Consider the following 12,820-nt stretch of genomic DNA (forward strand, 5'->3'; position numbering starts at 1 on the left):
CACTTGGGTAAAATCCACTTCTGCACCAGGAGCATCTTCCACATTTAGGTGAGCCTATAGGTGTTACAGAGATTTCTAATGAGGAACCCTTGAGGTCATGGTATCTGAGCCTTTGCCACCAGCTTCTTCATTGCATTCACCAGGTCTTGGTCTTCTTTCTCATTCTCCTCACCAGTTGGTGCATTTGGATCTGCAGCTGGCAATGACATTTCCCATTATGTTAATCCCATGTGTTAGCATGTTGCAAGTGCCCTTTGCCAACACAGCTACAACAGCTATTTAGGTTGCAGTAACATGTTCCGCCCATGAGTTGAAACATTGCCTGAAGCCAGTGTACAGAGGGACCCTTAAAACTTAGAGTATGTAAGGAAGTGAAACGCTTGGAGAAGGTGGTGACTTTGGGGGCTGAAGGGCTGACTGCGTTTCTCTTTTTTGGCCCCTTGTTGGATCCAGGTCAGGAAATCCGATTTGGGGACAGAGAGAAGAACTCTCCAAGGCTGTCTAGGAGGTAGAGAGTCATCTCATGACCCCATTTGAGATAACAGAGAGAAGTGGGTCCTCTGATATGTTTTACTTCTTGATCTTAAGATGGACTACCTGTCCCTCCATCAACTAGTTGGGTTGGATTTGGGCTGTGGTCTACCCCGGATTCCCTTTATAGATGATAAAGGTGTAAAGAAGAGATCCAGCTGAGCCTAAGGTGCAATACACCCCTTTCTAAACCAAGGTCCTTTCACATTGTCACTCCAAAATCCATAGCCCTTTCCAGTCCTGAAAGCATCTCCAAAATGACTTCAGTTTTCAAAAAACCACTCATTCTCCAGCAGAAACTTCCAGGGCTAAATCACTTAGCTTGTTCTAAAGCTGCTTAGGAATAGACGTAGTTCTCATGCTTTGCTAGCAAAAGTACTCACCACAAAGCATCTGTCTGCCAAGGGTGGTGGCCACATAGCTGATGGAAAGCTGGAGCCAGCCTATGAACTGGAGGGTATTAATTCTTGGGACCTCAGGCCAGGGGAAAGCAGACAGCTCTGCAGTGGAGAGGCAGTTTTCAGCAAGCTGTATGACATCTTCTTGGGAAGAAGGATACATAAAGTCCTGAGCAACAGAGAAAAAACATTATTAAGAGCCTGAATCTGGGATGTGGGCTGAGCAGCTCCTTCTTCTTCCCTATGCCTTTTCACTTGGTACAGAGCTCATTTCTGCTCCACGATGCTGTGCCCTGTGGTTCTGAAGTCCCCAACCATGACCTGTTCTGCACAGGTACTCTTTTTTCTCATCCTTAATATGAACTCCCCCTTTGCTTCTCCTGGCAGGAGCCTGTGAGGACAGAAAGGGGGTTGGGGACAGGGAACAAATGTGATCTGCACAGGGCTGGACAGATTTTACCTGGGCTAGCAGGTCCTAGTTTATGTACCCTTTGGGATTCCCAGTGCATCCCAAGGGCACTCACCTCCAGACAATGCACCATGAAGTAGAAATGGTCCCTGTTACTTTGGTTGGATGTTATCTTCTCCTCTATCTGGGAGAGGTATTCTTCCAAGTAAACCTTCACGTTGTTGACCCCAGGACAAAAAAGGACACAGAACGTCAGCATCCATACAACCAAGGGGCTCAGAAATCATGTTGGGAGCAATCTCAGTGCTGACCTGCATCTCAGGAGGAGCTTTAAGAGGCAGGACTGGATGGATGGTAGGACTGGTGTTCGTGCACTCTTTGAAGGGTGACAACTTGCTTTTTTGCTTGTATACTAGGAACAAAGGATGGCATTTGTTATTTTTCTTCCAAGAGTACATGCCTACAGTGTAGACAGGCCCTTACCCTGTTTTCCCTCCTGATGCTCAGGGTTGGGTGGTTTGCAGGCCACAAACTTCATCAGTCATTTAATGACTGCTGGGGATGGTGTGTGTCTGTTTCCCAAAAAGAACATGGTGACAACTCATCAAAGAAGGAATTGCATTTCCTCCTGAATTTGCTGTGACATGCAATGGCTTCCCTGAAGGGAGGAATAAAACCAAGATGTGCTCTCAGCACCCAATCAAGCAAAGAAACAACTTCCCTCTTTCTGCCTCTCAGAACACATCACCCAGACCAGGGAGAACAAACCCATTTTTTAAACAGAGATGGGAATTAACACCTAGAAAATACACCCAGTCATTTTTCCTTTAATGCTGAGGGCTTCTTTCTCTCCTCCACCTCTTCTTCCTCCCTCTCTCCTGTCTCATTTTTAATACATGGGCTTGGGTAGAATGGAAAAGATTTGGATTTGCATCCTTCCTCTGCAGGGGTGGAGAATGCAGACTCCCCTGTGTGAGTGCTTTCACCACAGGCATTTGTCATGCAGGGGAAGTACTTTCATTTCCATGGCCAGGGGCCATTTTTCCAGGGACCAGCAACTGATCTGGTGACTATTCAAATATTTTTCATGAAGTGGAAGAGACTGAGATGAACATCATTTACCAGTGCCAGGATACCCCGTGGCCTCTGAAGCTGTGGGTATGTAATCCTCTGGATATTCCTTCTTGCAGATCTTGTACTGCTTGTTTGCCCAATCCAGGATATACTGAGTGCAGAAAATGTGGCTTCAGAACAGCTCTGCTGGGTCATTGATCTCCTGCAGACAGCTCTTGCATTCCTTCACACCTTTCCTGAAAGATGTCACCAAAGGAAAAGACAACTAAGGGCTGATTTTTACCGCGGTGCCAGATTTGAAGAGGGGTGCTGGGTATCTCCTGCCTAATATATACCCTTGGGGATTCAAGCTGGATGGGCATTTTTGCCTGGTCTCACTGGCCCACATTTAAATAAAAACTCCAGACTCCATAGCACAGGAAAGAAAGGCTAACAAGAAGTTTATTTACCACCATGCGTGTCTGTTGGCCTTATGCACACTTTGGATGAGGTGGTGATAATACCAGGGATGTGGCAGCACAAAGTCTCCACAAGGAGCCGAGATGGAAGCCAAAGGGTGGGCAAGGGGTCCTTGGTAAAGTTCTTCAGTGCCAACATCTCCAGGACCTTCTGAGCCAGCAAAGCACAGCTTTGAATAAAGGTCCTGTGGGTGTTTATCATGTTCAGAACTTCCCATGAAAGCAGGTAATCAAAACCAGTTGTGGTTTGGAGTATGAGGAGGTACTTTGGTGCCATCTGAGATGGCCCTATAAGCAGCAGACACTGTATCCACCTACAAATGGGGTGACTGGAGGTTGGCAGGGATAGCTGGGGTTTTATAGTGACTTTCTACAATGAGGCAAGAGTTTGTGTAAATCCACCTGCTTTAAGGGTTTTAGGACAAAATGCAGGGTTCAAGACTCCTAGTCCAGGAAACACTATCCTGTGTGGGTGCATTCCCAGGCCTTTGCTCCCAGTCCAGGTTGCTTGCAGAGGCAGGATATTTTGGAGTGAGCCACCTGTCTCCCTGAGACAGCACCAGTGAGGCTCTAGATCTAATTCTCTCCCCAAGACTGCTCCCAATCAGCTGCTGGGTGAGAATGTGCAGCCCTCAGCTCCATCTTCCCCTTGTGGCCTAGCAACACCCCTTCAAACACCCCTCCTTGTCCTCTGGGCCACATCCCAGGGCAGGGGCAAGGCATGCCAAGGAAGAGAGGCAGCCACAGTCTCTGACAGTTGGAAGCCCACAAGCAAAAGGAGTGAAAAGTGCTTCTAACAGCAGGACAGTTTATTACCCTGATCCAGGCTCGATGCTCTCTCCCTTTCAGTCCCTCCTTTGCCTCTTTTCATCATTCCTCAGTTCTACAAAGGCTTTTGAAAGAATGCCTTGTAAAAGAAAGGGGTCTTCTGTCTTCTCTGTGATTGCATACAGCAATGGGATCAGCCAGATAAACAACATGCTGCCAACATCTCTGAGGCAAATTTCCTTCAGAGCTGAAATGAGCTTTCTTCTGCGAAGAAAGAGAATCCAAGAAAATTCCCATTTGTGTCAAACTCCCCATAACCAGCTTCTATAATATCAGCAGAAACTGCGTGCCAAAACAGGACAGTCTATCCCTGCACCCCAGGATAGGATTCAGCTTGCCTATGCATAGGTGCATGGAGGTGGAAGAGAGAGCTTGAATCTGGAAACCTTCTTGGCAGACATCCACAGGATAACAAATGACCCATGACAGGTTTCCTATAATGGTCTTTCTCATTAAGTTTTAGGAAGCTGGGGAAAACTAGAAGCAAAATAATCCATGTTATATAAGCTATGCAGACAGGGCATTAGAGAACACAGTAACGTATGAGATTGTCAGCTATTAAATCCTCTGGGGTAGGGCTGAATTCAGCAGTCCACACAGAGGAGTCTGACGCTCTTAGAGATGCCTGGGGTACCCAAGACAGACCCACATGGCAGGCAGATATGATCCAGGACTTATGGGAGACTGGCACCCTCAAAGACTGCCAGCAGCGGGCCTAGGGGGATAGCACAGTGTTACTGACACCTACACAGAGACAAGTTGAGTTGAGTCTGTGATCTCTAAAGACTGCAATGGGAGACCACAAACAGGACTTGGTCTCTCCTTCCATGGGATACCTGGCAGAGAGGACAGGATTCATGGGTCAGAGCGTCAACAGGTAGTCATGAATCACGGAAGCAAAGGTGAGAGGGTCTTGGGGTAGCCATCTTCCATCTCCACGCCTGTTCACAGAGATAATGGTCCAACACATTTGATGTGTACAGAAGGCTTTGTCACTCCAAGCAAATAGGGTGACACATCTAATTACCTCCTTTCTGTCAGGTCCTGGGATTTGACTTGGAATGTCCCAATGATCTGGAGCAGCTTTTCAGCCTTGGAGACTGACTTTGGTCTTAGTGGGATGAGGTACCAAAACAGGGTGCGAAAGGCAAAGAACAGCCTAAGAACTTTCTGCTCCTATGTCTCGAGGTATTCAATGATCTCATCTATGAATGTTCTCATGTTATCTTTCACCTGGACAACAAGAATTAGGAGGGAGAGTTTCACCAAGATAGACAAGACAGCTTTACCTGAAAGCAGTCTGGTCCAGGAAAGAGGAGGGAGATGGAAGGTGCTAAAACACTGTTGCTTGGAGGCAGCTTGCATTGCATTGGCACCCCCGCAGGGAGAATATTTTTCCCGGCTGCTGCATGTTTTCCAAGCAGGTCATATGTGCTAAAACCACAAGACTCCAGGACCCTATTAGCCCCACGCCCAGCATGTCCAAGCTGTACCCAAAATGGGGGACAGGGAATCAGGTTTCCAGTGTCCCAGGGAGGACAGGAGGGCAGGAGGAGGGCAGGAGGATCAGAGGGAGTAGGGGAAACTCTTTCACAGACCTGGCCTGGGGTAGGAAGGTGACCCTTTTCTTTGGGACCTTTTTAAGAACAACCTAGCAAGCCACCACGCTGAATCCTAAGTAGTTCCTATGTCTTGCCACTCTGTGGCCTCATTGGATACATCTGCACTGTCAGATAACGTGCTTGCCCAGTTGTCCACAACCTTGATTTTCCACACTGTAATGCAGTTGTGGAAGAGGGGGTTCAAATCTGTGAACCAGGAGGTTGGAAAGAGCAACTGAAATGAGGTACAGCCTTTGGGGTTTCTCTAGCTGCAGTTAAAAGCTCCACATGGAATTAGTGATAGCTACAAAGATGTTCCCTTGGGGGTTCTCCAGAGCTGCTCCCTGAATGGGCTTGGTGGATACTTACCGCTTCTAGACCAGAATTATAATAAATCAAAAAGGATTCTCCTTTCTCAGCATCCCCTAAACAGACATTGAAGCTCTCGTATTTCTCCAGCTTCCTTTGCACATCCTTAAAGGACTTCCAGGACTTTGTATGCACAAAAAAGAAATCTTGCATAAGGTACTCTGTGATCTCACAGCTGGCTGACTTTTGGATGCTGTGAACCAGTTTTCCCACTTAATGTATTTTTTTTTTAGAGAAACAACATTCAGTGTTTCCCAGCAGGGTCCATGTTCCTGGGGAGAAATCAGAGTTTGCGAATGAACCTTCAAACCCATAAAGGATGGAAGGGGTTTTGGGGGAACTTTATCTGCAAACTGTCCCAGAGCTAGTTGTCCATGATATCTTCCTACGTGGATGCCAAGCCCAGCTGAGCTCCAAATGCACAAATCTCTCTGTGTCTTTTTAACTCCAGCCCACCTGCACTCTGAATGGGCTCTGTGTATGGAGTGCATGGCTTGATTCAGTTGCCTCAGCACAGGTGTCTGCTGCCTTTTGAGACATCCTAGAGTGCTTGAGACATCCCAGAGTGCTTGAGACATCCCCATGGGGCTGGCAGATCCGAGATGCTCCCTTCTGGAGAGCTCCCTCCAGCCTCCCTGGCTGGAGAACTGGTGGTAGATGCCAGAACATTTCAAAATTTCCTCTTCATCCCACTCTCCCTTTTGCCAACAGTGAAAAGTGTAAGTTTATTAGCAGGAAAAAAAAAAAAGCCTAAACACTCCTCCCCACACCCCGTCTGAAGTGGCCCTGGCTTGCGCTGTACAAACAGCTATAAACCTATAGGTGGAAAATCCCAGAACAAGAAAGCTTCCATTTTTAGAAATTAAAACATTTCTCAGGCAAAACAGGGGAGAGCTTACACCAGCCTACAGCCAACCCTGGACTATTCACTCACCCCAACTGTGCCTTTGGAGCAAACACAACATTTACCTCTTGCTCTGATCTCCTGTTTGGGAATGATCATGACTCGATGTAACTGGTTCAATTCTTGGAGTTCTTTAGATAAATATGCTCTAATTCACACTCTTGGTTTTCACAGATTTTGTTAAGGATGGAATATTTATAAAAGATGGGTCCTCTCTTTAGGTCAGAAATGCAGCAAGAATGAGCAACCAGCACTCATATTTTGAACTGCAAAGTTCAACAAGATGTTTCTGGCCTTCACAATGGCAAGCAAAAGCATGACAATTGAACCTGAGCTTGAGGGCTCATCAGCCAGGACACAAATAAAACAACCAGTCCAACCCAGATCCTTGACATCTAGCACCAGTTTGAAGGACCTTGGCCTGAGCTAAAATTGCAGCCTAAGGGCAATGGATCTGGGGAAACTGCTATTGAGTGCCATGACTGCACTGGGACTGCGATGACTGCATTTAGAGGCTCACTTCAGCTGCTCACATAAAGGATTCCTGGGGCCATTTGAGTTGCCCTGGGATATTTCAGAGCTCTGCACAGGCCTGGCAGATCTGACACAGGGGACCAGGTTGAGCAGGACACCTCTACTTGCCTCTGTAGACACACCTGCACTGAGATGTCTTAGCCTGGAGTTGAATCCCTCTCTGAAATACGAGCCATAGCCCCTGCAGAAACATCACATCAGCACATTTTCAACTGTAAGTTTTACTTTTTCTCCATGTTAGCAAATTTCTGGTATCATCCAGGTTGCTTGTAAAAAACAACACAGGTGTTGATTTTCCTCCAAACTGGAATCTTTTGACAGTACAGTAACAAACTCCAGGGTCATTGTCTCTTCTGCCTGGAGATTTCCACCAAACAGATATGGACTCTGCTCACAGCTGCTGGAAAGGAAAGAAAAAGCTGCCAGGTCAGCACTGTGACCCCTTCCACCTACCCCATCCCCATCTTCACCTGCTCCACCCTCGGACTTTTGAGCAGGGTTTACTCACATACACTTTGACTGGCTACTGGTCTCAGAGTGCATGCCTCTCCTGTATCGCAGCTTCCCACCCTGTGCAGATGTCCCAATTACACCAAGGTATTTGCAATGGCCCTGCATGCCTACATGCAAGGATCAAGCACACACACAAGTGGCTCATATACAGAGAGCAAGCAGTAGGCAGAGGACAGGTGCAAAGAGACAAACTCCAGTCCTTGAGGACTCTCTATGGGCCTCCACCTCTACCAGTGGAGGAGGGAGTTTGAGGAAGCATGGGCTTTATGATGCCAAAGCTGCACCTCTTCCCAGAGGCAGCCCTTTTCCTCATGAGCTGCTATACCACCAGCCCTCCAGCTCTGCTGGCAAACCCCTCAGTAATTACACCCCTCCACACTGAACCATGCAACAAACCTGCTGTTGGGTCTTGGGCCATCTCTGCTTTTCTGATCATCTGCAGCAGAGGAAAATGCTTCAGTTAACACTGGCAAAAACATGCCAAACCAAGGAAAACCAGCAAGCAGAGGCATACCAGTGAGGAGAGGGACCTCCTGATGCTCAAACCCTCACAGCTTGGGGATGGTCCATTCGGAACAAGAATCTCAACCCACTCTGGGAGTGAACTCCCACCTGGACTCCCAAGCTCCACCAGTGCTTGGGCACAGTTCTCCTGGGGACAGGGACCTGCAGTGAGCCACATTGCCCAGGGCCATGAGGCTGAGGGCAGCAGCTGTCATGCCCACAAGTGGTGGCAGTGTGCCAGGAGGGGGAGGCAGAAGGACAAGCAGTACAAGTTACCCTGGCCTCAACTTCAAGACATCCCCTTTTCCTGCCCGTTCTCCTCCCTGGACAGGTCCTGGTTGAAGCCCAGGAACTTCTGGGCATTCAAATACTTTAAGTGTGATGGTACCAGAAGCCTTCACCTCCCAGTCAGGTCCTGTCCCTCAGGCCTGCTCCTGACACTATGGAGCATCAAATTTGCATCAGAGCAGAGATGGGAACACTAAAATGCGCTCAGTACCTCTGCGGTTGGGGCTTCCTTGCCGGCTGGTTCCTCTCTCTTAGGGTGGGCAGGGGCCTTTTTCTTGGAAAAGTTTTGAAGTTGAAAGAAAAATGGAGTCCAGCAATGGTTGAAAGCTGAGAGCCCAAAGGACTGGACAGCCAAAGAGCTGGGGAGGAAGTGGGACTGAATGACCAAGTCAGTCTCTCCACCAACATCTTTTTCTGCACCTTCTACTTTTCATGCAGAAAATTACAGGTGCAAAAAGCAGAGCTAGGCCAACAGGTGAACTCAGTGTGCCACCATGCACACTCTTTTCCAGTGAACCCCAAAATCCTGCATGCTATAGGCATGGAAAATTCAGCCATCCTTACTTATCCTCTGTGATTTCCAAGGGGTCTGGCCATGACCTGAGCTTGCTCTCAGTGTATCTTCCACTCACTGGGCTCTCTTTGCTCTTAAGATGCTGTGGGTTCTGTGTTCCTGATGCCCCCTGTGGATGGGAACCAGCACTCAGATAAATCTCCTTCTCCACCAACACATAACACTGTTGCTGGTGCGCTGAGACCTGCTGGAGGTATGTCTCTTCTTGGTGGGGGACTGCAGGACCCTAGGAAGCAGATGGATAAATCTACTGACAGGCACAAGCATTTCTCTGCCATGTGCTGCAGTAAGCCCTGGTCTTCATCAGTGCCAAAGTGCCTTTGAAAGAACTCTGGCACCTGCAGTCATGTCAGAGCAGAGCGTGGCTGTGGCCAGGTCAGGAACACAGGACCTTTTTGTTCCAGAGCAATGAGGCTGACCCCACAGGAACACCAAGCCCTCAGAGATATCTTCCCCCAACACAGTAATGCTGAAATGTCCCATTAGGTTCTGAAGCCTGAAAGTTTACTTGCATCCAGAGTAATGCCATCAGCATGGTCAGTTAGACCTTTTACACACCACCAGTGGAGGTACACAAGAATGAGGTTTGGACAGACTTCCTGGAAAACCCTGACTTTTCAAATAGAGACTTACATTTCTCTCGTGAAGCAAAACACAAACCACCTTTTGGTAGAGGACTGGCTTTCTAGAAGCTCTTTCCTGGAGCATGGATTTCCCGCATGGAAAAGGAATAGATCAGACCCCAAATTTTACATTTGTGTTTGTTTTACATAGAAGAAACCTGATTTCAGGCCATTAATACATTTGCCATTAGAAGGAAGAAATGTTCTCAGAGCTATCCAGAAGACAAAAACCAACCAGATATTGGGTGGACATGGCCACAGGGGAAACCCTTCAGAATATGAACTGCTCTGCAGCACTGTCAAACCCACCTTCTCTTCCTCCGCCAAATTACTCCCAGCCAACTGCTGGAGCACAACATCCTTTTGAGATCACTGCCGGGGAAGCAACAAGAAAGGACTCAGTAAGATACAGCTGCATAAAGAGCTTTGAGCAAGGTAGGAAGGCACAAATAAGGCTCTTCTGCAGCACGAAATATTTTCATTTGGGGTTTTAAATTGCCCCAAACAAAAAAAGTGGCCAAAGCCCAGTTTTCTCTCGGCCTCGCTTTGCTCACAAGTTCTTTGGCTGTTTGATATTGCCGAAGATTAATTAAAAGTGCTTACCTTGTTTCCTGTGGCAGAGGTGTCATCAGGGGACTTTGGGGGTGATCCCTTCCCAAAAAGGACATCTCCCAGAAGTGCTGTACTTTGCATATGTGCCTGGAGCTTTTCTAAAGCAAAATGAGACCAAGGTTTCCACCTGACCCATCACCAATGCCTGCCTTCCCCTCTGTGACTTGAAGCCACCAGCCAGCCACAAGAAAGGGACACAGGAAGGTTTGGGGCTAGCCCGGGGCAGGCGGGTTCACCCAGATGGCATTTTGAGGTGCTCCCTAGAGAGGACAAATCCTGGCCCTGGGTCTTCTCTAGATGATTGACTCCCAAGGACCAGAGGGAGTCAGGAAGCAAATTAATTTCCCTGCAACATGGGCAATCAGCAGGGAGATAATGTATTGGAGAGCACAGATGTGCCCTTCTACACCTTGACAAAGTTATGAGCAACAAGCTTCTTTTGGCCTGTTTTTTCTAATTGTTCTGCTCCATCACAACTGTCCCTGCTCCCGCTGCGCCTGAATCACTGGGAAGCATTTCCCAGGAACAGTCGTCACATTTGTCAGGTGGTCTCTTCTCACCAGCTCTAGGGCTGAAACAGTGTCACAGTCTCCCTTTGGAAAGGAGTTCCAGAAGTTAGGTGCCACCAGCCACAGAAGAGGACATGACTTTGAGCAGGGTTCAGCTGAAGGCAAGGAAACCTCAGCTCCTGGAGAGCTGTATAAGGGCTCCACCTTCCAGAAGACACTGAGCGCGGGGGAACCCCGTGCAGGTCTCCAGGGAACCTGTGCCCTATCTGTGCCCACATGGATGTTTCCAACACCCCACAGCATCTGAAACGGCACCTACATGTGGGTAACTGAGATGCCTATGTAGCTTATGACAATGTGGAGACACTTGAATTCCCAGCGGTGAGGCTCAGGTCTTTCAGAATGGAGCCATGCGTCAGTCCCCCTGCCTCCGATCCTGAGTGATGCTCAGGTGGGCTCTGGTGCTGGAGCCAAACTGGCCCATCAGCCAGAGGCGCTATGGCCCTCCTGGGGACAATTCCCATCCCCGCTCCTGCTCCTCTCCCCATGTGCCACTTCAAGGCCAAAGGGCTTGGACCGGAACCTCCACAGCAAAGAGGGATGTGGGCAGCTGTGACACTGGGAAAGAACCTGGGGGGACAGCATCAGTGTTGCCTCTTCACCCCCCCAGCCAGATGGTCCTATAGGGCTTCGCTGGAGTCACCTTGCTCCTGTGGGGCACTGAAACAGGAGAGCAGCCATCTTGGCACACCCATGCAACTCAGTCCCAGTGATATCCAGTGGCTTCCCAGCAGGTGCTGGGAGCCCAGGCAGTGCTGAAGGGCAGCCCCAGAGCATCTGCTTAGCGTTGGCAGCAGGGGGTCCCAGGGTGGGGTGTTCATCCAGCCCTGCTCCCACTCCTCCATCCTCTCTGCACACCCATGAGGAAGCCTGCGCCAAACCACAAGACCAGTCATCACAAGCCACAAACCAAACCACCAGCTGTGCTCAAAAGCAACCAAAATGACATCTCACTTGCAGCTGTGCTGGGGGAACTGCAGGGCTTCATATCCACTGGAGAAAAGCAGAGAGCTCCGCAAACCAAAGCAGGATAAAAGCACTGTTTAAGGCATTTGGTTTCCCTCCCTGCACTCCTCCTCTCCTCAAGCCTTCATTTGTACCCTTGCCTTCTCTGCCTTCTCCCCCATCGGCCCTCTCTTACTTGTGCAAATGATTCAAACTTTCTCCTTGTGGTCTTGTGGTCTCATCTCATCTCTTTCACTCCTTCATCACCACCTGCTCAGGCCAAGCTGCAGTTGCGTACCCCCACACCATCCCTAATCTCCATTCCGGCCACCCCCAACAACAATCCAACAACACCAATACTCCCCAAACCCTGGGGAAGCCCCACGTCTCCGGGAATCCTCTGCCACCCCAGACAAACCCCAATTCAGGCCGAATTGTCTGTGTGTGGGGGGGAAGTGTCTCAGATGCTGCATCCCAGGGCAACCCGCCATCCCCCTTCTCAAAGCACCCAGTCTGGGGCAGACACCTGCCACCCCTTCTTGTCAGAGACCCTGGAAGGGCCTTCTCCCCCTTCTCCACACATCTCCAGCCCTGTCACCCCCCCTCTCCTCACAGCCTGGCCCTGCCGCCCCCCCCCTTCTCCACACGGTCTGGCCCTGTCCCCCCGCCCCTTTCTCCACACGCCCCCAACAAACAGCCCTGCAGCGGCGGCGGCGGCGGCATGGGCCCGGGGGTGCCCCCCGCGCACGCGCAGGAGCGCCGGCAGGCCCCACCCCTCGCACCGGGACGGCGCCTTCCCGCGCCCGGTCGGCAGCGGGAGGGGGCGGCGAGCAGAGGCGAGGCGCGACCTTACGGCCGCGGGGAGGGGTCGCGGGGCTGCGGGCAGAGGCGGAGGCGGGGGCGCTGGTGTGCGCGGGAGCGGTGGCGGGGGCGCCGCTGGGGGAACTGAGAGCGGTGCTGGAGTGTGCAGCAGTGGTGCTGGGGGAATTGAGATAGGTGGGGGCGCTGTGGAGGTTACTGGGGGCGAGTGGGGGCGGTACTGGGATCGCTGGGCGACTGGCGGGTTTAGTGGGGGCTGGAGGGGCC

General features: G+C 50.0%; 1 protein-coding gene and 1 long non-coding RNA gene across 17 annotated transcripts in view; both read right to left on the minus strand.

Annotated features, from left to right (window-relative positions):
- Positions 1-1,854: 1,854 nt before the first annotated feature.
- On the minus strand, positions 1,855-5,835 carry LOC112972266. The gene is made up of 6 exons (XR_003255625.1): positions 5,669-5,835; positions 4,726-4,931; positions 4,535-4,639; positions 3,687-3,902; positions 2,461-2,648; positions 1,855-1,996 (listed from the first exon to the last, which is right to left on the minus strand). It is a non-coding gene; the product is annotated as an uncharacterized LOC112972266 (long non-coding RNA).
- Positions 5,836-7,313: 1,478 nt separating this feature from the next.
- THAP4 (THAP domain containing 4) overlaps positions 7,314-12,820 on the minus strand; it is a 48,616-nt gene continuing 43,109 nt past the window's right edge. Inside the window, exons 5-9 of one of the 16 annotated variants that reach the window (XM_026078509.1) lie at positions 10,212-10,318; positions 8,976-9,211; positions 8,623-8,770; positions 8,016-8,055; positions 7,366-7,506 (exon numbers count right to left, since the gene is read on the minus strand). In XM_026078509.1, the coding sequence (XP_025934294.1) occupies positions 7,448-7,506; positions 8,016-8,055; positions 8,623-8,770; positions 8,976-9,211; positions 10,212-10,318 (590 nt within the window). In that variant the 3' untranslated portion in view covers positions 7,366-7,447. Of the gene's footprint in view, positions 7,507-7,623; positions 8,056-8,622; positions 8,771-8,975; positions 9,212-9,917; positions 9,981-10,211; positions 10,319-12,820 lie in introns of those variants that run through there. The other 15 variants (XM_026078511.1, XM_026078510.1, XM_026078508.1 and 12 more) reach the window with 15 other exon arrangements.

The sequence above is a fragment of the Apteryx rowi genome, unplaced genomic scaffold (assembly GCF_003343035.1).
Source record: "Apteryx rowi isolate R43461 unplaced genomic scaffold, aptRow1 scaffold_480, whole genome shotgun sequence".
Taxonomy (NCBI): Eukaryota; Metazoa; Chordata; class Aves; order Apterygiformes; family Apterygidae; genus Apteryx; species Apteryx rowi.